Source organism: Amborella trichopoda, chromosome 13, assembly GCF_054954075.1.
Source record: "Amborella trichopoda isolate Santa Cruz 75 chromosome 13, AtrichopodaSantaCruz75HAP2 v2.0, whole genome shotgun sequence".
Classification (NCBI taxonomy): domain Eukaryota; kingdom Viridiplantae; phylum Streptophyta; class Magnoliopsida; order Amborellales; family Amborellaceae; genus Amborella; species Amborella trichopoda.
In genome coordinates, this window is record NC_142348.1 from 1,477,746 (window position 1) to 1,504,786 (window position 27,041).

The 27,041-nt window shown below is 33.5% G+C and overlaps 1 protein-coding gene and 1 pseudogene across 5 annotated transcripts; both read right to left on the reverse strand.

The window, feature by feature from the left end:
• Window positions 1-595: 595 nt before the first annotated feature.
• LOC18428315 (pyrophosphate--fructose 6-phosphate 1-phosphotransferase subunit alpha) lies at window positions 596-21,196 on the reverse strand. 4 transcript variants are annotated; one of them, XR_016047861.1, is made up of 19 exons: window positions 20,774-21,196; window positions 9,345-9,511; window positions 8,811-8,923; window positions 7,319-7,393; window positions 6,988-7,101; window positions 6,833-6,900; window positions 6,304-6,387; window positions 5,405-5,458; window positions 4,969-5,049; window positions 4,705-4,798; window positions 4,240-4,313; window positions 3,999-4,109; window positions 3,748-3,792; window positions 3,577-3,633; window positions 3,221-3,338; window positions 2,793-2,909; window positions 2,149-2,252; window positions 1,293-1,458; window positions 596-947 (listed from the first exon to the last, which is right to left on the reverse strand). XR_016047861.1 is itself a non-coding variant. In XM_011622921.3 (19 exons), the coding sequence occupies exons 1-19, from the start codon at window positions 20,849-20,851 to the stop codon at window positions 831-833; spliced, it is 1,824 nt and encodes a 607-aa protein (XP_011621223.2). In that variant the 5' UTR covers window positions 20,852-21,196; the 3' UTR covers window positions 596-830. The 4 variants fall into 4 exon arrangements, 3 of the variants coding, with proteins under 3 accessions (XP_011621223.2, XP_088712242.1, XP_088712243.1); XM_011622921.3 differs by having other exon boundaries at window positions 3,221-3,325; XM_088856116.1 differs by lacking the exon at window positions 20,774-21,196 and adding an exon at window positions 7,522-7,582 and having other exon boundaries at window positions 3,221-3,325; window positions 9,345-9,405.
• A 2,700-nt stretch (window positions 21,197-23,896) lies between these two features.
• On the reverse strand, window positions 23,897-26,776 carry LOC105420197 (pentatricopeptide repeat-containing protein At5g66520 pseudogene; annotated as a pseudogene). Its single transcript, XR_016047862.1, has one exon. The product of XR_016047862.1 is annotated as a pentatricopeptide repeat-containing protein At5g66520 pseudogene (transcript).
• Window positions 26,777-27,041: the final 265 nt, after the last annotated feature.

Genomic DNA, 27,041 nt, shown 5'->3' on the forward strand with positions numbered 1-27,041 from the left:
ATCACAGCAGCATGTCCCAAGTTTAAACTAACCCAAAAAAAATTTCCCTTTAGCACATAAAAAGAAAGACGAACACAGATTGTCGATGGAGAACTTTTGATCCTCCTGAAGGATCGAACTCCAATACCATCTCCATCACAAATTCATTTGGTAGAGGGAGATGGTCAAGAAAAAAGATCAAGATGACAACATAGTCATTGAGGGCGATGGTCAAGACAAAAGATTAAGATGACTATATGGTCACCAAAATGAAGGTTGGGCAATAAAAGTGTTTCTGTCAGCCTGCCAGATACCTCTACAAATTCCAGCCAAAAATGGCCGGATAATGGGGTAGAACACTGTTCAGTCTGAAGGAGGACCAAATGTTTCCCCTAAAGTTGAAATATCCTTGAATGCTTTACCTTTATTTGAATTGATGAGATTCATTAACTTGGTCGAATTGAACTCGGTAGTAAACTTTTGGTTCCCTGAAGTTAAGAGGAGCCTTCTTGCTTGGAAATTGAAAGTTAAAATCATCTCGCGCACATATATGCGTGTATGAGAGAGAGAGAGCTTAAACTCTAATGCTTGCTTAAAAAAACAGCAGAAATGAAAATAGACAAAATTCCTGCTCAGTAATGCACATAAAAAGATAGAACATTCGTGTTCAGTAATACACAATATTTATGGAAGAAGCCTAACAAAAGATGCATATCTCTCTCTCTCTAAATATTTTAATATTTATTATTCAGCTCTGCAGCACCTAACAGGAACTACTAATTTAGAAGTAGAAAAGGAAAAGGAAAACTGAAATCCATTAGCTAAGGGGAAAGAAAAAGTGTAGACTGCTTTCAAGGAGTAGGACCTCTTATAGAAATAAGAGACAGAATTTCAGTAACTGAGGCCATGGAACTCAAAGCTGCCTTCAACACCTCCTGTGAGCAACCCGGCTTCACCATTCTCCTCACCTGCATTCCAAAATAACAAAAACAAAAAGAATCTCTCTCAGGAATTCCTTGCTATTTATTTATTTAACAAGGCTAAAAATAAACATATAAAGATTTGGGATTGTCTACAAAGCGACCATGTACATTTTGAACAAGGAGGTTACAACTATTCTCACTCATTAGATGTCAAATTGGATGGCTTGGGGTGAATAATGAAGTCTAAAATTTTTTTTTTTGAACTTTGTATTTAATCAATGACACTTTTATAACCACCCAATTTGAAATCTAAAGAACAAGAATGATTGTAACCTCCTTGTACAAAGATAGATGGTCAATCCCTAAAGATTTTTGGGTACTGAACAAAACCTTGTCAAGGCTGTCCTGCAGCTTCTTGATCCTCCCCATATAATCTAAGTCCTCGATGCATAAACTTATTGCCTTGGCATCAGATCCAGGCCCCTCGAATTGCAGTGGCCCTGGGTTCCGGTATAAGTCTTCCATCAAAAACTTCTCGGCACTACACATCAACATCCTGAAAGTGCCAAGTGATCTCACATCACAATCAGGGATAACTGGAGACAAACTTAGAGAGAGAGAGATTCATATTATCATGTCTGTAGTGTTAATTGTGTTCAGTCCACATTGATGAGGTATAGGGTCCACCTCAGTGTCTAACTAGCTCGTTCAGGTAGAGAGACATGGCACAGTGTTGCAGTGGTTGGTGCTCATCTCTCTCTCTCTCTCACACACATAATGAGTTTGCTTGCATCTTACATAATACAATAAAATTAATGGGACAGGTTTATATAAGGTTAACACCTTAAATTGTAGAATTAAGGTACACCTCAAAAATCCATTGGAAAAGACTATATTTTGACGTTGGAAAACCATCTATTTGATCATCTCGACATCAAGAGGCATGGATAGGGAAAAAAAATCAAAGATTTCAAGTCCCAAAAATAGTACATCTTGCAATACATTATTTGCACTATCTATTTTCAATATTTTCATGTGTTTATAGATCCGTTTGATTTGAACCATTTTGGAGTTTAAAGTTTTATAATTAAAGATGGAAATAGATTTTTGGGTCATCCTAAAAATTTTGATACCAAAATTGCATCTTATGATAAAGTTTGGAGATGTGCCTTAATTTGATTGTTTGAGGTTGCTATGCAAACCTCATCCAAAAGATTTAATCATGGTTAAAAGTAGAATTACTCACGCATAAGGCTTTCCTTTCAAATCCACAGCAGCGTGGTTAATTGAAGGTTTCCCAATTGAAGATGATCCAGGAAAATGTAGGCACCTCTTCACTGTCATCATTGCCTGCCAATGTTTAATCGTCAATGACAGAATAACTCCGTAAATGAATTCCCCTCTTAGCCATGTTGATTAGACACATATGCTTGTGTTAGCATTAGACACTGATACACAGCGTCGGATTCCTCATTACATGAATTTAACAGGATTCAGCAATATGTTTTTTAAGCGAACAAAATTGAACATTGTTTACTAAAATTCCTTTACATGACGAAGCTAAAAAAAAAAATCAATTATGCCTTATTTGGTTGAATCCATACATGTTTTCGAAGTACACATGTTTCTTTTCATAAAAAAGGACTCTAAAATGATGTAGTCTATGGTTAATAATTGTTGGTATGTGTCACGAAGTGTCCAGAACCCAAATAGAAAGAATCCATGTAACATAGGCTTTTAATGGAAAAGAAAACTAAAAAGGTAATAAAGTTCTATACTAAACTTAGATTGCTAATTTTACTTGAAAAGTAGGAACAAAGGGCAGATGTAGTAAAATAGTACCATAGCCCATTGAGTGAGAGTATAGACAAAATAACGAAAAATACTAACAGTCATTGGAGCGCCCCCACAACACCACTTAGAAACAGGTTGTTTCAGATTTGTCACAGTAGCCATGTAACCATTTACCCCAGCAGCCAGAAGATGATAACATATATGGCCAAGAACCTGCATATATTACACATAAATGATGACAAGTAACAAGGCAAAGTACACCATATTCACACGGGGTGGGGCATCCACCATCCACTTCCATGGCAGATGATGGAAGTTAATACTTAATAGTATTGGGACCTACCATGGCTTTCTACCAAACAATTAAATCTCACCATCCATCATTGGGAGCAGATGGTGGATGCCCATTTGGAGAACAGGGTGATAATCTCCCATGATGAATCCATACATAACAAAAGAATAAGATCAAGCAAAAGTCCTTTACAAAAAAGAAAGCCTGAAATTGCACAGTCGCTAGTCCTCACATAAGCATAGTCACAGTCAAATTGTGATGGTAGTGAACCTCGAGCTTGGTACCCAAAAAAGTGGCAGATAGCATTGAATTTCTTTCCCTTGTAAGTCCCTTGCTTCTATAGCATAGAACTAGTAGTAAGTTAGAAGACAAATGGTGAGCAATTGAAATATAAATGATTTAGCTAACATTTCACAATTTATGCTAATTTTGGATTTCTCTTTACACAAAATAATCAATCAAATGAGAAATAATATTACGAAGTACGAATATGACAATAATAACAGTAGTAGTAGCAGAGGGAGAAGTAGTGGTAGTAGTAGTATATGCAGTGGAAGGGGTCTAGCCTGATTAAAATTTGTTACATACCGATCTAAGAGACATTTCTGCCTCCACCAGTTGAGCTAAAAGCTTCTCAGTTTCAATCTACAGGAGAAAAAAACAAAAACATGATAAAAAATATAGAAAATTGGAGAACTTCGTAAATAATCTATGAAAAGGATATTGAAATTTGAAGAAACATTTTCAAGGCCTAATCACCTGGGAAAGCTGGGCTGAGTTATCAGATGCAGGGGACAGAAGAAGCTGGCGTACAAAAACTGCATTAGTAAACAATTATTTGTGCATTTAATAGTTATCAGATAGAGCAGTAAGTTATAATATGACCCAGTTGACCAAGGATAAATCACCATGATCATTAGGTGATGACCTCAAGGTCCAAGCATTTTATGACCCAAGGATCAGCTCAAACTTTCATAAAGGCTATCTAATTACATGAAGAAACTCAATACCTGCTTCTTGATGAATGGTGGCAGAAATTCGAATAAAGCAGAGGCCCATGGTGACAATAGCGATGATATATTGTCCACAGAGACTCCTCGACTGTGGAGACCACGAATTTCCTAGGAGTATTTATTAATTATTTAGTTATATAGAAGTGAATCAACAAAAGAATTACTAGTATATATACTTTATAGTTCACTGGAAGAAAACTCTTGTATGATGTGTCTTCTAATAACGAGTTTTATGCACCTGCAGGAGAGCATGTATTTCAGGAATGCTTTCAATTAGTCCCTCAGGTAAAAGGATGACCCCATGGTATTTATCTGGCAGAACAACATACAAACAATAGAAAAATCAAGTGAAAAATAACATTAAAAAGGAAAGCATAACCTTATTTAGTGTGACTAAGTACACAGCCAGAAGGAAACCTCAATTATTTTGTGATCTTATAATTTATTATTAATATTCTCATCTACTAACAGGAAGAAAAGATGTGTATCAAAAGCACTCTAATGAGAAAAAGAAAGCAAAGGCTTCTCATCTTTCAATATACAAATCATTACCCAATAGTAGAATAGTTCAGTTTCAATAGATAATAGTCCCTAAATAAATTATTTACATTTTCTCAATATTTGTTGCATGACAATAGTTTTTAAATAAGTTATTTACATTTTCTCAATATTTTTTGCATGACAAAATAGCAAGGCAAATAACCTTGTTCTGCCCTTGCTTGAACTGCATCACATATTCTTTTGGTCACGTCAAAGAGTGTCAGTTTTGATGAGGCAACCTCCTCCCCAAGGATCACCTAACCAAAAAAGAGAAATTAGAAAAAGAATGGATCTCTTCTACTAATATTTTCTATGTTAATGGAATAAAGGAGAAAGAAATTAATCAAATCAGAAAAAAACGAGTGAAATGCAGGTAGGAAACTCTGATAAACTCAGAAAAGAAAAAATCGAAACCATTGAAACCAACCATATTTGGCTGAGACTGGAGAGCACATTCCAAAGCAACATGAGAAGCACTGCTACCCATGAGCCGAATGAAGTAATAATACTGCAAAATAAGGGAAAGAAAATAGAACGAACAACATTTTGTCAGAAAACCTACTCAGAGTTGTATTTTCTTAACGACAAGATTAATGGATACACTATTTACACTATTTTGTTGTCACTTACTCCCAAAAATATCACACATTCCAAAAAATTTATGATAAATGGAGTTTTGAGAAGAATAAACAAAAGTTAAAGATATACACCAGTGTGAATAAACTTCCCCCTGACCCATAGAGATATTTGAAGGAGTCAATCCAATTATTCGGAAGAAAATCAAAGAGCCCTATTGTGTGGCTCTTGAAATTGAATGATATAATTTGAGTTAGAAGAAAGAAAAAGGACATGCAATCGTATACCTTCTCAGCAGAGAGAGCATCCGTGCAAATATTGCTGATAAGCTGGGAGTTAACCTGGAGTTCAGAGAAAGCAAAACATCAGGAAAAAGTTTCTGCAAGTCTTATAGAGTGAAACATGAAAAGCAGACTCCTGAATCATGCAACAGAAATCCGAAATAAGTTAAAACAAAAAGTCCATGACATACAAGTACTGTAGAAGACTAAGATGTCCATGGTTGTTAACACAGATCCTCTCATAAACAACATCTTCAGTACCATTTAATTGAGTCTAATTTATCCAAACAATGCAATAAATCAAAGCTATAGGGGTGTTGCAATAATATCACTTCTAAAGCTATTATATGTACCTCTCATTAAATTTCCATCAAGAAATATAGAGCTACATTCGATTTCTAAAGAAATAAGAATGGTTAGAATAAGAGAGTTCAAATGGGCCCATCAAAGAGGACACAGTATTTTCTTTTCTCTCATTTTTTTTTTTCTGGGGGGGTGGGGGGAGGGAGGAGGGGGTGGTGGGGGTGAGTGAGAGAGAGAGAGACCACGTGTTTCATATATGCACGTGAATTGGGTGTAAATGGAATTCCTCTCGTTTCCTAGTGTTTTTTATTCTCGTCATTTTATTGATCCACATTTTAGTTTCATGTAAACCTGAATAAGCAAAATATAAATTTAATAATGAAAACCAATCAGGACTCATATGCAACATGTTTTTCACATGATAAAGAAAGGAAACAGGAAAAACACAGTCCAATTGACACTTCAAAAAAGAGGGTAGATCAGCTTGTTGTTTTTTTGGGATAAACTTCAAAGGTTCAAACCCTTTTACTCTCTCAAAGTAACTGATATGTCTACCACTGAGCTGAAGCCTAAGGGACAAGGCTGCAATTAACACTTCATACCTTACATATCGTGTCAAACCCAACATCAGCCTCCACAAACTGATTCTTCAAGTCCCCGTACAAGGTGACAGGAACACCAATCACCTGCAAACTCAAAAATAAAATTGTGTAGTTTGTCGTAAGCACAATCAATCAACAGATTTCTTTATTAACAATATATAGAATATACTTCTGTTCACGCAAATGTAAGGATTTCTGTTTGTTAGTTCTGTATATTGGGTTCCTCCAACTTTCAGAGTGTCTGACACTCTTATAATGATCTTTGCAATGACCACAAAAATTTAGCATCTTGCCATGCAACCAGTTCAAAAATAGCAGGGAGGCCCCCAAAAATTGGTCTATTTCAACCAAGCAACTAATAAAATATGTGGACCAAAACAATTGTTCCTATTGAAAAAAATACATTTAAAATGAAGAATATGCATAACCAATACACGAGTATATACTTATATATGTGGGTGCACTTATGTAGACATACTCTCTCTCTCTCTCACACACACACACACAAACAACAAGGGAAGTAAAGTACTTTTGTCTGGCATTTTGCTTCTGCAAATGTCTCAGCAAGTTGAGCAGCATCTGTGTTGGACGTGACACCTTCAGAAGAAAAGTAGGATGCTGGTTACAACACTGCCTATAGAAGTAAATTAATAAAGTTGCTAAACTGGAAAAGCTTGTCACTACCTCCAATGATGACAAGCCCATCTAACTTCAATGCTTGGCAAGTGGTTAATGCGGCATTAACTTGTTCGTTTGTTCTTATTTGATCTTTTGTTCTTCCCAGCATATCATATCCACCTTCACAAAAAATATGAAAATTTAACAGATAAAGAGTCTCGTTGAGATTCAAGCAACTAAAATCCATGAAGTATTTTTTGGATTTTAGTAGCCTTCAACATGATGTGATTTGAAGTTCATAAAAGAAAAGCACAGTGTAAATCATTAGACACGGTATGTAAGCATACGAGAATACTATTAAATTGAAGGAACAAATATTTGCAAAAAATATGTATACCTTGATTACGATAGGCTGAGACAACATCCTTGGTGATTTCTAGAGTTTTCTGAGCAAATAACCCTTCACTTCCTCCTATAGTGACCATAAAAAGGAAAAGAGAAAAAAATAATAATAATAAGGAACATGGTATTCAGTCAATGATTAATTAATTATTGAATAAAAATTCAGAAGACACCGAGGAAAAAAAATGACGAAGTTACCATTTGATGCTAGCAACTAGTTCAGTAATTCTTCATAATGCTAATAGTGGTGCATGTTTGTCTACAATCATCAATTTAGAAATCATAGACTTACTTTCATCAATTAAATCCATATGCAATGATGGTTAATATATAATATGAGAAAATTTAAGGAGGATAACCTGTCAAACTATCAAACATGTTAAGGAAAATACTTGATAATATGGACCTCTAAATTGCAACTAAGAGACTATGGTACAAGTCCAAATCTGCCAAATTTAAAGAAAGACGGAAGAAACCAATATCAACAGGAAAAGAAAATATAATAAGGATTGTATACAATGAGACCATTTGTCTTTGGTATAGGAGATCACAATTACTGATAACCATACGTTTTATCTTTGAGCTTAGTCAATGCAATAAATGTAGCCATCCAACTTCACATCCAATGGTCAATATTAACTTTGACCACCTTGTACTAAAGATAAATGGTCTCATTGTATACTTTTCCAGTATAATAATATGATCCTCAATACCCAAAGAAAAGAAAGTGACAGAGTTAAGATCTGGCCAATATGTGGTGATTCCATGCACAACCTGAACTTAGGGGATCACAACCAGAAGATCCATGAATCAACTTCAGGATTCTCAAAGAGCAGATTTCACGTCATTGCAAGTTGAAACAGACAGTACAAGATTGGAAAGTTCATAATTGGTCTTCTGACTGAACAACAGTATTATAGACATTGCAACTATGGTTTCTCAAAATTCTAGGCTATTCATACTTCCTACAGGTGATGGATATACACATGGATGAAGAAGAATTAACTCAACCATTGAGAAACCAAAAGATATGATAATTTGAAACGTTAAATGAGGTACAATAAGGACTAAGTTTGCACTCCAAATCACTAGCTCGCATCTTCAAACAAAAAATAGTTCTTAAGAACTTAAGAGTAACAATCTTGAAACAATATATATCAGCGCCTTCAGTCAATGCTTAATCATAACAACAATTTCTTAGCCTTTCTTTTGAATGAGTGGTGCTCGGTTTGTGTGCTAGAGGTTGAAGGTTTGAAAATTGTCCATCATAAAAAGCAAGCTTTCCACTCACCCACCACCATGCTCCCTGAGCAAAACTTAGGGAAGGCAAATCCAACAAGTAGATGCCAGTAAATCCATTCTAATATGCACTGCCAAAGTTACAGAAGACAAACAATACCAAAATTGGCAAGAACAAATGTCCAAGCGAAAAAATAAACGCAGGAATATGGCATCAACTAGAACTAAATCAGTGGTTAGAAACATACCAACAAATCCTAGCAAAGTACTTTTAGGATTGTGAATCTTTATAGCTTCATGAAGACCACAGATGACATTATGTCCACCAGGAGATTGGCGTCCACAAAAGACAACCCCGACCCTAAAATTTACAACTCAATTATGTGAGAGACTAGTCCGAATCTCAAATCTTATTTTGCAGGAAACTAATTTTGCTCCTCTATTACCTTCAAACACAAATCCATTCCTTTTTTCTTTGTTGATTATTGTTTCTAACCACTCAAAAAAAGAAAGAGAGAAACAACATTTCAAAAGTATTTGTTATAATTATAACCGGAATTGTGGAGAATTCATGAAACAAAAATAAAAGGTGGCTGAAGTCCGTTCCCCCCTTCTCCTCTTCCTCCCTCCCTCCCCCAAACATGCATAATCACATTGAATGATAAAATTCAAGTACAAAATGCTAGTCCCGAGCAAAATAGCTTTCAATTGCCACAATAAAACCAGGAAATATGGTGCTTACCAAAATAAAAGAAAAAAGGAAATATGGTGACACCATTTACCTAATCGGTGTCAACTCTTGCACAACATGGGCATCGATAACGTTATCAGATTCTGCTAGAAAATGAAGCAGCGGTTGCCCATATGTCAAAGGAAATGATCGACCGATCGAATCCAATGGATTTGAGGTAATTGTGGCATCAGCAAATTCCACTCTCACTCTAGATTCCTGTAACAAAACAATTAACATCAAAAAGTTTCTAAAAAACTAGCAAATTAGCAATAAATAAGATCAAATTATGAAAAAGTAAATGGAATAAACAGCAACAGCTCATAATTTGATTCAAATTAGCAGCAGCCCATCATTAACTTCAAATTAGCAAAAACCCAAAAAACAAAGAAAAAATAAAGGATCAAAGTATCAAACTATTTAACCCACCACTCTTACTCTAGATCCCTGTAACAAAACAAATAGCATCAAATTCTTTTCATAACTAGCACTACTAAGATCAAATTACGAAAATAAATTAGATAATATAAACAGCAAGAGCTCATAATTTGCTTCAAATTTGCAATAGCCCATCATTAACTTCAAAATCAAATTGGCAAGAAACCCAAAATTTGCGTCAAAAAATTTGCAGCAAAATCGTTGAGCAAAATAGTAATTAGCTCACCACTGACTCAGTTTCTCAAATTCAAAAGTGAAAGAAATATCAATGACCCATCATGTTTGAATAAACTGATAGAGAGAGGAAATAATCAACAGGGCTCATGGAAAAATTCAAGGAAATAATCAATAGCCCATCATTTGCTTCAATTTTAGCTTTAGCGCAATTATTTGCATAGCATCAAACTACCAAAGCAAATCAATAGTAACAATCCAACACTGCCATTAATTTATCAAAGTAAAAGAACAGTAAACCCTTGACAAGAATACTGTAGAGAGAGAACAATTAAATAATTAACAATACTCAAGGAGAATAAATATCCCAACTCACCAATTGCTTCAAATTATCAAAACCCCATAATTTACAACAAATTTTCAAAGCAAATCAACAGAAATAAGAGATAATTTTCATCAATTTATCACGGTAATAATATATTACAATGGAAAAATTTAGTGATTGGAGAAAGTAATCGGCAATGCTCAAGGAAAAATTCAAACCCCAAAAACTACATCAATGCAGAAAATTCAGCTGAATTACCCACATTTAGTTGATTTATAGGACTTTTCTTTCTTTCTCTCGATTTGGTTCTTCAGCAGGGGGTTTGATGGGAATGTGCTGTGGAGAAGTAACCCAAAAATTGCCATTGTACTCTCTTGTAGAGATAGAGAGAAAAACAGAGAGACAGAAAGGTAGAGAGAGAGGGCAATGGCGAAAACGCTCATATGGGGGGGGGAGATACATGGAGAAACACTCATATTAGAGAGAGAAAGTTAGAGAAAGAAAGAGAAAAAGGGGGAAAAACGCTCACGCCCGCGCTCCCGCCACTCCTGCAAAAGATCTTTTTTGCTTTTGTAATTTGAAAAAAAAAAAGAAGCAATTTTTGGTAATTTGGTCATATTAAAATTCTTTTTAATAATGATAAATTGGGGCTCTTCAAATAAAAAGTCTTCACATAAACCGCATTAATATATCGTTTTTGTTGAGAAAATGAGTTTTTTTTAGCCCGTTTAAAAGGAAAATTTTCTTAAATACATTCTTTTGTGGTATTAAAGAATGGAAAAATACCGAATGATACAATTTACCTTCGATATAAGGTGAGACATTAATCTTGACCATTAGATGTGAAATTGAGTGGTTGCAATTATTCTATTGACCAAGCTCAAACTTCAAAAGAAATTTTCTCAAACTTGGTGACACATCCAAGCCATCAAACCTCACATCGGATGGTTGTAAATAATTGTGACTACTTTGTATAAAAGGTAAATGGTCTCATTATATACAATCCCCTAAAAAATAGCTCTAATATTTTAAGTTGTAGGTACAAGATTTAAGACCAGCCATGTTTTATAGAATGGAATGTTGGACAATCGAGAAACAATATATACATAAAATGAGTGTAGCTGAGATGAAAATGTTGTGGTAGATGCATGATAAATCAAGAAATGATAAAATTTATAATGAATATGAAAAAGTATACAAGGAAACCATTTACTGTCCATTTACTTTTTGCACATGGTGGTCACAATTAATCTTGACTTTTAAATGTGAAATTGGGTAGTTACATTTAAACACAAAATTCAAAAAACATTTTCCCGAATTTTGTGACACACAAACTATCAAATTTCTCATCAAATGGTTATAAGCAATTGTAACATTCTTGTACAATAGGTAATTGATCTCATTGTATGCTATCCCAATGAATATACACATGGAATTAGGTGAATTGGTCATTTGCAGCTTAGACCAAATCCAACACTAGTTAAGAAGGCAATTTGGTTGTAATGGAAAGGTCTAAAAGGATAAGGGAAAGGACCCAAAAAAAAACATGGATAGAAGTATTGATTATTGATATTGACATAGTGACTTAGTCTAGCTGAAGATACGATTATTGATAGAGTAGAATGGCAGAGCAAGATTTATATATCCAACTTGATTGGAAAAAGGCTAGGATGAGATGATTATATTTTACATTGTAAGCTAATACCCTTTTTTGTATATATATTTTCCCCCATAATATCCTTAGTACATAACTCTAACTTCACATACTTTGTAAATTAGGAACGGATTGGATATTCATGTTCTGGCCTAGTATTTTCTTTTTTCTTTATTTTTAAAGAAGTCCCTGCAAAAACTGGATCGAAAGTTGGAAATCCAATGCAACAATAAAAAATGACCAATATTTAAAACCGGATAATAACTTCACATTCTAACCCAATTTCTCAACAAAAAATTAAGTCAAACTTGGAGTTCCGACCTAAGAACAAACCCAAGAAAGCTCCCCACATAGGAAATTGGAGCTTTCATCAGGACATTTTGGAGAAATAAATAAATAAAAAACAAAATAAGGGACAAGTGTAAAATGTTTTTAATACTTAAAAAATGGTTATTTTGAAAAGAAAAAAAGTTTACATAGAGCCGAGGTTCTAAACAATCAAATGTGAGCCTACATCAAAAATTTTCATTAGAAGAGGTTGTTTTGATATTCAAATATCTTCAAATTGATCATCTCGAAGTCAAGATGCATGGACATTGAGAGTTTTGAAAATAGTGTATTTTGTAATGCATTTTTGGACCGTTAATTTTCAAAAATTTCAAAGTTTGCATAGATTAGTCGATCTACATTATTTTTTAAGTTTTAAACCAATGTCCGTAAAATGGAACTAGAACAGTTAATCGGTTTTGGGGCTGGGAGCGGTTTGAACTGGAACAGGACTAACCGGGGTGGTTAACTGTTTTAACCAATCAAGTAGTTTTTTTTTTTTTTAAAAAAAAACTAAAAACGTCCAAAAAAATTAAAAAAAAATGAAAAAAATAGAAAAAACTTAGATTAAGTGTATACTATTATATGACATACATTTAACTTACAAAAAAAATTGAAATAACTTTTTATATAAATTAATATTTGAAGCCTATGTAGATATGCAAGACAATTTATAATGATATTAATTCAATTAATGAAGTTACAAAGTCCAACTAACAATGCTAGTAGTAATGAAAGCTGCGAAGGGGATCATGATATTGTTGTGTTTCACTATCAGGATTTACGGGGCGAAAAATCTAAGTAAGGCTTGGTGGAGTCTGTAATGCCGCAGTTGTGCCCACTCGCCATTCAGGAATATTTCTTGTGGTACCCCCTTGGCTAAAGTCTCCTAAACTTGTCCAGCCTTCATGCTCTCCCCCACCCTGTTCTGTGTTACCTCCACCTTGTAGTACCCCTTGAATATATATATATATATATATATATATATATATATATATAATCTTCGATATCCAACTCTTTCCCATTATAAATAGTATAAAGATGTTTTCTTTTCTTGACTCCTCATACGTGAAGATAATAGTGCCGATCATTGGAAAGAAAAATTCATCTCTGGCTTTCCCTACTTGTTTGCTGAAAAAGTCCGTAATCGTTTCAAAACAAAACATGGGGGGATTATTCCTTATCCTCTCTTTACTTTAGGCGAATTGTCAGCCGAAATTTGTGCAGAAGGGTTATCTCTCTGTACTAACCTAAAATTAAAACGGCAACTTGAGAAACAAAAAATGACTGGCAAAAAGGAATTAGGCGACTTTTGCGAACAATTCAGATATAGTTTAGATCTTTCCCAGAATAAACCTCATAAACATAGAAAGCTATAGAAAAGACAAAAATCATATAAAAAACTATATCATAAAAGAAAACCTAAATATAAAGACGAAAAATACGAGAAAAAACCCAAAGACGGAAAAAAATATAAAAGAAAAATACCTCGGTGTTATAAATGTGGAAAATTAGGACATTATAAAAATAACTGTAATGTTAATAAAAAGATAGAATCCTTAATAGTAGATGAAAATATAAAAATCAGTTATATGAAATCATTCAGCTTTATGATAAAGAGAATGATCTTACTACAACTTCTTCCTCATCCTCAGACAGTTCTGATAACGAATCAGATATTGGAATAATAAAAGATGAAGATTTATTAAATGAAACATCCTCTTTATCTGACCAAGATAATAACTGTTTTTGTCATACTCTTACCAAAGAAGACAATTTAATTCTAGAAATTATAGACAAAATCCCTAATACTGAAGATAAAAGAACCATAATCAATCAATATATTCAAATAGCAAAAGCTATGAATAAACCAACTCCATTAATTAAACCACCAAAAGAATATAGTTTCTCAAAAATTCTAAAAAGAATTGGCCAAAAGAATAATAGTAAAAAAGAACCCACTATTGCTGAGTTAAAACACGAAATTAATGAAGTAAGATCTGAATTGTTTAAGTTAAAAAATAGAATCAAATTATTAAAATTAACCGAATTAACAAATAATAATTTCGAAGATGAAGAAGACAGAATTTACAACTTTACTACATAATATGGAAGATAAACCTGAATCCTCTAATTTTAACCAAGAACTTCAATTAAATTTAATCAACAAAATACTAAACCAAAAATGGTATACTTTGGTTAAAATCATAGTCCAAAACCGAATATACCTTTCAAACATTAGCTCTAATAGATACCGGTGCTGACTTAAATTGTATAAACGAAGGATTAGTTCCCACAAAATACTTTCAGAAAACTACACAAATATTAAATACAGCCGATGGAAGTAAATTAAAAATAAATTATAAATTATCAAATGCTGTTATATGTAATAATGGTATCTGCTTAGAATTACCATTTATTATGGTTAAATGATTAAATCAAGCTGTAATTTTAGGAACTCCATTTCTCAATATGTTATATTCGATTAATATAGATCATACTGGAATAGAATCAACAATAGAAGGAATAAAAGTCAAATTTGAATTTATTGATAAACCAAAAATAAAAGAAATAAATAATGTAAAACAAAACATAAAAAACAAAGAGACACTTTTATATCAATTACAAGCTGAAATTAAATATAAAACAATTGAAGAAAAACGGTTACTACCTGAAATTCAAAAAACAATAAGTCAAATTAAAAGGCAAATAGAAATAGAAATTTGTAGCGAACTACCTACCGCTTTTTGGAATCGACATAAACATATCGTATCTCTACCCTATGAAGAAAACTTTTCTGAATAAAAAATACCAACAAAAGCTCGACCAATTCAAGTGAATACAAAAATGGTAGAAATATGTAAAAACGAAATAGATTCTCTTTTAGCCAAATGATTAATACGGCTTAGCTCATCACCATGGAGATGTGCCGCCTTTTACGTAGAGAATAATGCAGAAAAGGAACGAGGCGTTCCTAGACTAGTCATCATCTACAAACCATTAAATGCAGTTTTAAAATAGATTCGATATCCAATTCCAAATAAAAAAGATTTATTAGATAGACTTCTCAATGCCTATATCTTTTCAAATTTTGATTTAAAGTCAGGTTATTGGCAAATACAAATAAATAAACAAGACTGCTATAAAACGGCATTTAATGTTCTTTTTGGACAATATGAATGGAACGTTATGTCATTTGGATTAAAAAATGCCCTATCTGAATTCCAAAAAATTATGAATGATGTATTTAATCCCTATTTAAAATTTATGATAGTCTATATCGATGATGTTCTTATTTTTTCTACTGATATACATCAACATTTTAAACATTTAAATATATTTCTTACTACAGTAAAAACTGCAGGACTTGTCGTCTCTGCTAAACTCTTTGTCAAACTAAAATCCGATTTTTAGAACATAACATCTTCCAGGGCACAATTATTCCCATTGATAGAGCTATTGAATTTTCTAGTAAATTTCCTGAATATAATCTTAACTAAAGTAGAATTACAACGCTTTTTAAGATGTTTAAATTATATAGCAGATTTTATTCAAGACTTTGCTACTATTGCCAAACCCTTATTTGATCGATTAAAAAAGAATCCGCCTAAATGGACGGATCAACATACGAATGCTATTCGACTTCCAAAAAGCAAATCAAAAGAACTACCATGTTTAGTTTTATCCGATCCTACTATATTATATATATATATATATATATATAACATTAAAAAAAATCCTCACAAAATAAATATCAATTTTATTTTTTATTCAATAAACCCTAAAATCTTGAAAATCCCCAAAATCGACCTCCAAAGTTTATGTTTTGTTCTACAATTCGTTCATTTATTTTATGCAATCAATAATCTCACACAAATATTGCTTATATTTATTCTCATATTCATCACAAAAAACATATTTTTATAAATATATATATTATATAACATTAAAAACAATCATCACAAAAAAAATATCAATTTTATTTTTCATTCAATAAACCCTAAAATCCCGAAAATCCCTAAAATCCCCAAAATTGACCTACAAATTTTTGTTTTTGTTCTAGAATTCGTTCATTTATTTTATGCAATCAATAATCTCACACAAATATTGTGTATATATATTCACATATTCATCACAAAAAACATATTTTTATAAATATAAATATTATATAACATTAAAAACAAAAAAAACCCTCAATTCCTGAAATCGAGCTCCAAAAAACCCTAAATTCCTAAAATCGAGCTCCAAATTTTTTTTGTTGTTCTTAAAAAATCGCTCTTTTATTTATTTAAAAAATTGTTCTTTTATTTATTGCAATAAATAATACTAGTCAAATATTGTCTGCAAAAGCCTAAAAAAGCTGCAAAATTAAGAAAAAAAATTAGGTTTGGGCTTACCTTGTCTGCGTCAATCTCAAAATCGAGCCCCAAATCTCTCCATTTCAATGAAATCAAGAGTCTTGAAATATATGTATCTCTGTGATCATTAAAATCCCAAACTTTTTATCGAAAAAAATTGAAAAACCTGGCCAAAATCAAATGAATGGCGGATTTTTCATAAAAAACTGAAGAACACAAAAAAAAATGCACCAAAAATTCACCAAAATTGATCTAATCTTGGAGTTTTTGATTCAATATTGATGTATTTATAGAAGATTTGAAGGTATAGTATAATAATTGAGCCAAAAAAACAAAAAAAAGGCAAGAAAAGGCATAAAAAAGCTGCAAAAAATGGCAGATCACGGGTTCTGCCCAAATAACGGGCACTGTTACAAATAACAGTCGTTATTTTATGTGGCGCCGTTATTTGTTATATCACCCGATATAACGCCAAACCGGACCGGTTTTGTCAAAAAGTCGCCGATTCGAGGCCAAACTGGCCGGTTTTTTAGTCGATTTTTTTCAAGACAATGTGTTTGTTTTGCTAGTACACTAAAACCGGACCTATCCGGAATCGCCACCTCACCGATAGGGAGCTAACTGGCTGGTTACGGTTCCAACCGACCGGTTTTTCGAATACTATTTTAAACTTTATAAATAAATATGAAAATATATTTTAAAGCTATCTCAAATATTTCTAATAGTGAAACCACATTTCTCTGGCACTATTTCAAGGTAGACTCTAATTTGATTGTTTAGAGCCTAGGCTCTATAGAAACTGCACCCTTATGAAAATTCCCCTATTGAAAAATAAACTTTATTGAACAAACAAATTCTCAGAAATGGCAAAACTATTCAAATGAAATATTGGTGAATCTACTCATGCATCATCCTGGTTTTCAAGGGTTTTAGAACATGCCCTAACGCACTACAAATCCATTTTGGCTTCAAATTATGAACTTGGGGCTCAAAAAAGCCTCAGGTGAGAAGATGTTTGAAGGAAACAAGCAATCCAAAAAAGTATATATAGAAAATGAACCTTTTCAATACTCAAAGTTCTTTTTGTTTCCATTATTTTTTCCTAAAATTCGTCAAAAGATGATAGACTTTCGAAGTTATTAGATCCTCAATCCATCTCCAATATACTTTGGAATTGTGCATGCACTAAATCATACCCTTTGGAAAAAAAAAGTTAAACTATAAAATAGGTCTCTTTCATAGTCTTCAATGGATTGAAGCTCCCTCCCAGACTTCGGAACCAATGTACCTTTCCTTTGAAAGGAGGTACAATTTTTGTGGGGGGTTTTGATTGATGATGAAGAAAGAGAATTTTTAGTTCAGTTTTCCGCTTTTCCGCTTTTATGACAGACAAAAAGATTGATCAAATTTTATGGAGTCTGATTCACAATACATTTCCTTTTAACAGAAGATGCAATTTTTGTGGGGTCATAGTTTTATAAGCCACACTACAAAACTCTTTTGAAGAATGCAATACCAGTGCTAAAACATTAGCTTCTCAAGCTATTTATACCCCTAATTATGGTATATGAGGTAAATTGAGTAAATACGTGGCACTTAAACTGATAGTACCGAAAATGTGTTACAAGATAAACTATTTTTCGAGTTTGGAATCTATTTTTATCTTTATTTCCATGTAAGTGATGTCAACCTGTTCGATTTGAATGTCTTCTAGCACTCAAACTTAGACTTTGGTAGAAGTCAAGATAATTGAGTTATATGTTTTAACAAAATTGTTAAAAGGGCTTCAATGTATGGCTTTGAAAAATCACGGCATTATAAAATACTTTCTTTTTATTGAAAACATGATTGTCAAGGTCGAGACAATTGATTTGCATGTTAACTAACATTATGTTTTAATTCGGGAGTTTTTGTTACTGTCAGGCATATGGCCGCCACTTTCATCCCTCTCCAACAAGCAATATGGGGACTGTAATAATGATGATGATCATGATGATGGTAATACAACAAGCATAATTATAATCATAATGGTTTTCTTATTAGGTATAGGGTACGGTTTGTATAAGGCCGAGGCTTTAAACAATGAAGTAAATCACACATTCAAATAGTGTCAAAAAATATGGTTTCAATACTGAAAATCTTTATGATAGCATTAAAACATATCTTCATCTGTAATTATAAAATTTAAAGCTTCAAAAATAGTGTAGATTGAGTAGATATATAAAAACTTGAAAATTGACAGTAAAAAATGCATTACAAGATGCACTATTTCCAAATCTTGAAAATCTATGTTTTTTTTTCAAGTCCATGCATCTTAGGTCGAGATAATCAATTTGAGAATATTTGAGCATCATTACAATCTCTTCTGATGAAACTTTTGAGGTGCACCGTAATTTGATTGTTTAGAGCCTCTGACTTATATAAACTTATCCCTTACGTAGATTCAAATGTCTAATTATGGTTTACTTGTTAAATATCTCATTCTCAAAGTTGTGCACTAAAATATGAACGTCATAAGTTAAAAAAAGATCCTCAACAAAGGTATAATACTAATAATCCTTTGTCCTAATCCTATTTAAAGTAGTAAATATATTGTGGGATTGTTTACAAAGAGACCATCTATCTTTGCGTGTAGTTTCTATAAGGTTTCAACATTAAACAATCCAATTAAGGTGTACCTCCAAATTTTATCATAATATATAATTTTGGTGTAAAACATCCTTAAGATTATTTGAAAATCTATTTCCATATCTAATTATAAAATTTTAAACTCCAAAGAATCTTATATAAACTTTTTCCTTTATTTTTGTACATGAAGGTCACAATCAATTTTTGTCCATTAAATTTTAAAATGGGTGATAATAAGAGTCATTGAATAGACATAGTAAATTTCTTGGACTTCATGAGTTATCGCCCAGCCATCCAATTTGACATCTAATGTGTGGAAATGATTGCGACCTCGTACAAAAGATAAAGGGTGCGGTTCTAATTAAGGTGCACCTTAAAATTTTATCATAACATGTAATTTTCTTGTAAAAAATTCTTAGTATTATCTTAAAATCTACTTTCATACCTAATTAGAAAATTTTAAATTTTAAAAATGGTTAAAATCAAGTAGATCTACAAATATATGAAAATCTTGAAAATTAACAGTCTAGATAATGTGTTGCAAGATGCACTATTTCGGGACTCAATTTTTTTTTTTTTTTTTCATATTCATACGTCTCGATGTCGAGATGATCAATTAGATGGTTTTTTCAGCATTAAAACAACAGTTCCGATAGATTTTTTAGGTGTATATGTGATTCTACATTTTTAGGTTGCAACCTTATATAAACTTTTCCCAAAGATAAATGATCTCTTTGTAGACTTTTTTACATAAGGGAAAGGTTTCTATCCCCTATAGCATAGAAATTCTATCCTCCCCAACCATACAACCGTCCAATTTGATCAAGAGAGCCACTCACCGTTTGATCATAGATCTGACATCTCAAATTATTTCATTTTTAATTTTTTTTTATACAAATTGTATGAATATGAAATTTGGTACGTGTCATCTTCTCATTGGGGTGCACCTATAAAAAATATTAAAAATAATTTTTTGATAAAATATAATGATCAAAATACCCCTTGACATTTTCAGGGGTATTTTAGTTATTTTTTTTGTTGAAAATATTTTATAGAAAAAAATTAAAAATAAAATAGTGTAGAGATGTGACATTATAATTGAGACAATTGCCCTTTACATAATAAGATTGTGTACTGTGAAACCCTTTATTTTTTGTCAAAGGAGGTCACAATTAGTACTAGCCATTAGATGTCAAATTGGATGATTTCTGGCATCTCACAAAGTTTGAAAAATTCTTTTTTGAACTTGAAATCCAGTCAATAATACACTCTCAACCATCAAATTTGATATCTAATTGAGAAAAGTGATTGTGAACCTCCCTATATTAAAAGGGTACGGTGTTATGTATACTTTCCCTTGCGTAAGTACATTAAAATGAACATGGTTTTTAGTTTTTCTTTCTTTTTTTCCCTTTTTAGTGCAATGCATTTTCCATGCATCGGAGAACCAACCACGTTTAAAACTTGAAGTATAAATTATACAGCAATATTTAATGTAAGGAACAAGCACTTGTATACATGCATGAGAGAGAGAGAGGCATGCAGGGAGGGAAGAGAGAGAGAGAGAGAGAGAGAACCTGTAGGCAAGGGGGTAGCTCAGGGATGTACAAACTCCTGTGCTTCTGTAGCCCTTCTAACTCCATTTCTTTGCCCATTCTCTCTTTCTCTCTCTAAACACTACTAAACACCACCAATGAAGAGAAAACCTTCACAGCTCATAAAAATGGAAGTATATAAAGCCAGAGAGAGTGCATCTAAGAAGAGAGAGAACTTATACAACTCATGGTATAGAGAGAGTAAGAAGAGAGAGAAACTAAGACGTTGATAGAGAGAGAGTCTAAGAAGAGAGAGAAACTAATGCAAATATGTTAGAGATAGAGTCAAGAGAGAAAAACTGATACAAATATGATAGAGAGAGAAAGAAGAGAGAGAAACTGATACAAACATGGACGTGACGGAGGAAGCTAGGGTGGGCAAAACGGCCCCCACTAAATGCCACCTCCGTTGCTGACGGTCTCTCTCCGACCTTATCGACCGGCCGTTAACGTTAACTGAAACTCACCAAAATGCCCCATGTTGACCATTTTATTACATGCTTGCACTTTCTCATAATTATCATTATTAAGGAAAATAATGCATTAAATTACAGGAAAATGAATAGATTTTGGCTACATTATAAAAGAGATGCATGTGTCATTTTTTGTGAGAGATATACGTGTCATTGCAATCCAAATTTTGTCTTTTGAATTAGACTGGTGATGAGATTTTAGGTGACATTATATAATTCTACGTCGATAATTAAATATAATAAAATGTCGAAATTTCTAAAACATCATATACGAGTGTACCATTTTTAGTGTTTGACATGTATAAAAAATGATAGACACACAGTCATGTTATATAAAATTTTGAGAACCTCCTCAAAGTTCAACCGATGTTAAGTTGTTTTGATTTACAATCTCTTTGAGTGTCAAGATATCTAAGAGGAATCATCAATTATTTTTTACACCATATAAGTTACCAATTTCGATTTTTTTTATGCAAGGGTAGGATTCACCTTTTTTCCTAATAAATTTGCTTTAACAATCAACTATGTTTATGCATTGCCCTAGTCATTTTGCTAGGAGCATATATAGTGAACTCTTATGTGAGCATGTATTGTACATGTACTTCTTTGACAAAATAGCTATTGGATAGTTCTTTTGTAAACTCTTTTTAAAAAAAGGAATAAAAAGAAAGAACAATAATGGAATGTGCTTTAGAATTATTGGGTGAGTATTTTCCATAAAGGAGTTTGAATTTTGAGTTTCTTAACAATTAGATTTAACCATCTAAAAAATTGGATCTCGTCATTCTTTTTGGTGAAAAATTCTTCTTTTCTGTTTTAATTTGAAGGCAATTGTTAGGTTGAAGAGGATACATTTAGAATTTTGGTACTCATGGATTTACCTGGGAGAGTAAATGGATAGTATGTTTATGTGCAATGTGAAAAGTCTCATGTTTCTCTGAAGAGACAGCGTCCATTGATAGAATGAATGTACATAATTTTCTTTTATAGACAAATTATAAATGATAATAATAGAAACTAAGTCATAGATACCTAAACCATACCCAAACTTACCATAAAGTACATATACTCTACCGACCCTTCTCATATATATTGATTGCAATATATATTTTCTATATTAACCCGATACACAATATATAAACTTTCTATATTAACCCGATACACAATATATATACTTTCTATATTAACCCGATACACAATATATATTTTCCTTTCATACTCCCCCTCAAACTCAAAATCCTATGAGAGATAGCAGCTAAAGTTTGAACATTAAGTAGCGGAAATGAGCAGTTTGATCTTCAAATGCATACTTAGATTACTTGATCAATAAGCACATAAATTAGTAATGGAGCAAGGGCGGATCAACAGGCCTAAAAAACGTAAGGCAAGAATAGAACGACAAATAAAAGTTCAACAATAAACAAAAACTTCAGATCTTCACCAGAGAAGACAAAGCAGTAGAGACAGCCGAGAAAATAGAATGACACTTGGAAGAGTCAACATAACTCAGTGTAAATCCGAGACAGATTAAGCAGCTCGCAGACCAGAACAGACATGATCGAGTAACCGGGCAACAAACTTGATCGTACAACAAACTTGTAGAGTTTTTTATTTTTTTTGATATAGAAAGTACATAGCTCCAATACCAACTTACCATTTGAAATGTCTCAGGTTTCTCTGAAGAGATTCAATGTCCATTGATCGTATAAATGTACTGACTTGTCTTTTATAGATAAATTACAATGATAATAATAGAAACTAAATCATAGATATCTAACCATACCCAAACTTACCATAAAATACAGATACTCTACCAATCCATCTCATATGTACTTATTGCAATATATACTTTATATATTAACCCGATACATAATATATATATACTTTCCATATTAACCCGATACACAATATACACTCCCTTTTACACTGGAGACTACAATATTTTTGCTTTTGCTAGAGGGAAATTCATTTTCTCGAGCCAAAAGATTATATGTTCTCTCGAGAGCATATCTAATATTCACTCCCTACAGGCAAAAACCCTATCTTTGAAGTATTTTTTGGGCCTTCATTTTTGGGAATGTAACCTCCTTGATCCAGCAACCAATCTCAAAAAAGTAAGACAAAACTTTGATATCGGACTCAGAATGATGTTGTAAATTGAACAAGAGAGTCTAAAATTTTTAATAAATATTTATTTTTTTCTTTTTTTCTTTTTGAAATGCCCATTTGGTGTTTTCAAAGTGGAATCCAAAATTTTAGAACAAGAAAATCCTCCGGTCTTTGGTGCAGGGGAGTAAATGTATAGTATACTCATGTAGTAGTACATTGTACCACTCTTTTCTAAAATCATTTTAGAACATAAATATAGATATCAAAAAATTTGATCACTTTATATGAAATCACACATTGATTTGAACAATTATAATCATTTATAAAAATAAGAGAGAAAAATATAAATTGGGATTGTATACAATGAGATCATTTACCTTTAATACAAAGAGGTCACAATTATTTATAACCATCCAATTTGAAATTTGATAGCCTAGGTGTGTCACAAAATTCGAAAAAAATTCTGTTGAACTTTAAATTTAATCAATGAAATAAATACAATAACCCAATTTCACATCCAATAGTCAAGATTAATTGTGACCATATTATACCAAAGTTGAATGCTCTCATTGTCTATTATTTCATATAAATTTTACTACTCATAATATTGAATTTGACAAGAGAGAGCTCACCCTCTCTCTCATCCATTTCTCATAGAACTTCATGAATCTCTCTCTTTCTTTGAATGCACATACTCCTCACAAGCAAACTCATGTACAAATCCATTCACCTCAATTGAGCTACACCCAGGTGTCTTTCTAATCCCTAATTTCCTCATCTCTCTCCTCAAATTTTCCACCTTATCCCACATCCCATGAGAAGCATAAACATTTGACAGAATCACATAATACCCACCATTCAAAGGCTCCAATTTCTTCAAGTTACCCATTGCTAACTCCCCTAGTTCTATGTTCTTGTGTTTGCCACAAGCACCTAGAAGAGCCCCCCATACTTGAGCTGTAGGCTCAATTGGCATGCTCTTGATCACATCCATGGCTAGAGAGAGAAACCCAGCTCTTCCAAGCATGTCAACCATGCAACCGTAGTGCTCGGTCGAGGGCTCGATCCCATACTCTTCCTTCATTGCATAAAAGAGGCGTTGGCCCTCTCTCACAAGCCCGGAGTGGCTACAAGCACTAAGCATGGCGAGTAATGTAGCCTCGTTCGGTGTCACTCCTTTCATTCTCATCTCTCTAAACATGCTTAGAGCCTCGGCTCCACGCCCTAGAGACGCCAGCCCCCATAGGGCCGAGCTCCATGTGTAGACATCAGGAGCCTGGCCTCTATGCGCCATCTCTATGAACACAAGCTCCACACCCTCAAGGCATCCGCACTTCGCATACATGTCTACCAATGCATTATTTAGGGGCAAATCCACTGGAATTCTCTCTCTATTGACATACACATGCAACCACTTCCCCAATTCTAGCGCTCCCAGTTGAGCGCATACAGAGAGCATCGTCGTCACAGTAACCCTGTTTGGCATCTCTCTCTCTCTTTGCATCTCTCTGAACGCTCTCAACGCCTCTTTGGGCCGACTGCTGCGCGCGTAACCACTCAAAAGCGCATTCCATGAAACCAAATCTCTTTGAGGCATTCTGTTGAACACCTTTCGGGCGTGAACCAAGTATCCGAAAACCGCATACATTGCGATCAAAGCATTGTTTATACAAAGATCCTCTGCAAAAGCACCGCACTTAAAGACGTGACCATGGATCAGGAGGCCCAAATCAAGCCCAAAAGGGCCCGAACAACCCGATAACAGGAATGTATATGTATAATTATTGACCAAAGGGAGACCAGTGCATAGCAGTTGTGTATAGAGCTGGGTTGCTCTTTCGAGGGAGGAGGCACGAGCATAGGCTCTGATCAAGGTGTTGAAAGAAAAAGTGTTCGGCTCTGAGATTTTGGTTAAAATTCGATGGGCATAGCCAAGGTCGCCGGATTTTGAAAACACAGTGACTTCGATGAGTTTTCCGACAATGAATTGGTCATAGATTAAGCCGGTTTTGATAATGTGGGCGTGGAGTTGGTGGACATTGGCCATGGTTGTGCATGTTTGGAGGAGAGAGAGAGTTGGGATGGTGTGGGAATAGTGCAGAGAGAGTGTCATGGCCGCAGGGGTGATGCCCAGTGCTTGGAGTGCGAAGCACTGTTTCAAAATGGGATGGGGATTTAGAGATGGCAAATGGACCCGGATCCGATACGGGACCCGTCAGCGAGGATTGAACCGGGTCCGAGTATGGGTCCAAAAATTTCACTCAACAGGTCGGGTCCAGCTCCAAATCTTGGACCCGGATGTTATTCAAGTTTGGTCCTGGTTCCGAGTTTGAATTCAGGTCTTATAGTTACCAATTTTTAAAAATATATTTAAATAAATTTAAATACTTAAATATTTTCATTTTTGAGTTTTCAAAATTTTACGGCCTCCAAATTTGGATATAGAGTTATGCCCAAAGAAGTATATTAGTAGGAAATATCTTTGACTCTCCAATGGGTTTTGAAAAAATAGCCAATGAACCTTCCATTATCATCACAAATGACTCTTCCACTTGGAACCTTCCTAGGATCCTAGAGAGAGAGATTTCTTAGACTCTAGATAGAGAGGGATAAAAGGAGCTCCAACTTTTGACTATTTTTGACTTTTTAATTTTAAAATAAAATTTGGTCTACCAGTAAAAAGCCCCAATACACTATCACTCACTCTTTTTTTTTTTATTATAAATTTGAGATAAGATGAAAATAAAGCTTTAGACGTCATGTCATGGTACTTGATCTCTCTTTTGAAAACCTATTCACATGTCATGGCACTTGATCTCTCTTTTGAAAACCTATTCTCAAGCTTCAATGCTCTCTTTGGCTATCTTTCTCTCTCATACACATGCATCTCTTTCACACACAATCTCTCTCTCATGCACATGCACTCTTTCACACACAATCTCTCTTATACACGAGCATATTTTTTTCTCACACACACCACTCTCTTGCAAATATATAATTCTATGTCTCTTTCACACATACATACATCTCTATCTTTATCTAATTTTTTGATTGTATACTCGATGTCACGCTGTGGGTGACAAATTTCAATAATGTATATTATTTTTGTATGTATATCAATGATCTTGTATTGTCTGTATCTATGTATTATTAGCGGTATCCCGCCACCTTGACCACCCATGCCTTAAGCCCGTTCCCACACATACATCTCTCGCTTTCACTCTCGCACAGACGATCACATCTCCTCCCTCTCTCTCTCTCTCTATTTCGAATATATATGTATATTTAGGTTATGAAAATCTGTAAGAAGCACCAAGACGTATTGTATGTGCCAATTGTCATCTAGCTAATAAGCGCATGGACATTGAGCCTCCACGTGCTACAGTGTCTCTCTTTCTGTCTTTGGCATACAGAAGGGTCAAAGATCTAACGGTTTTGATTGACTTTTCGAATCGAACGGCCTAAACTGAAAACTACCGATGTTTCCAGCTCCTACAAGACAATTATATTTAATAATACATTAATTGATTAAATAATACACTAATTAATTTGCTAATTACCAAGTAATAATAAATAATAATTATATGGTCGTGGCACCCACTATTAAAAGGGCCCCCCAAACCCAACATTACTCATTTCCTTAAAGCCAATGCCCAACTTGCACTTCA

Coding starts and splice junctions, on each gene's coding strand:
- LOC18428315 (XM_011622921.3), bottom strand. CDS start 20,851: ATGGGCAAAGAAATGGAGTTAGAAGGGCTACAGAAGCACAGGAGTTTG. Junction 9,512..20,773: donor AGCTACCCCCTTGCCTACAG/GTTCTCTCTCTC, acceptor GTTTTGTTACAG/GAATCTAGAGTGAGAGTGGA. Junction 8,924..9,344: donor CAAGAGTTGACACCGATTAG/GTAAATGGTGTC, acceptor TGTAAATTTTAG/GGTCGGGGTTGTCTTTTGTG.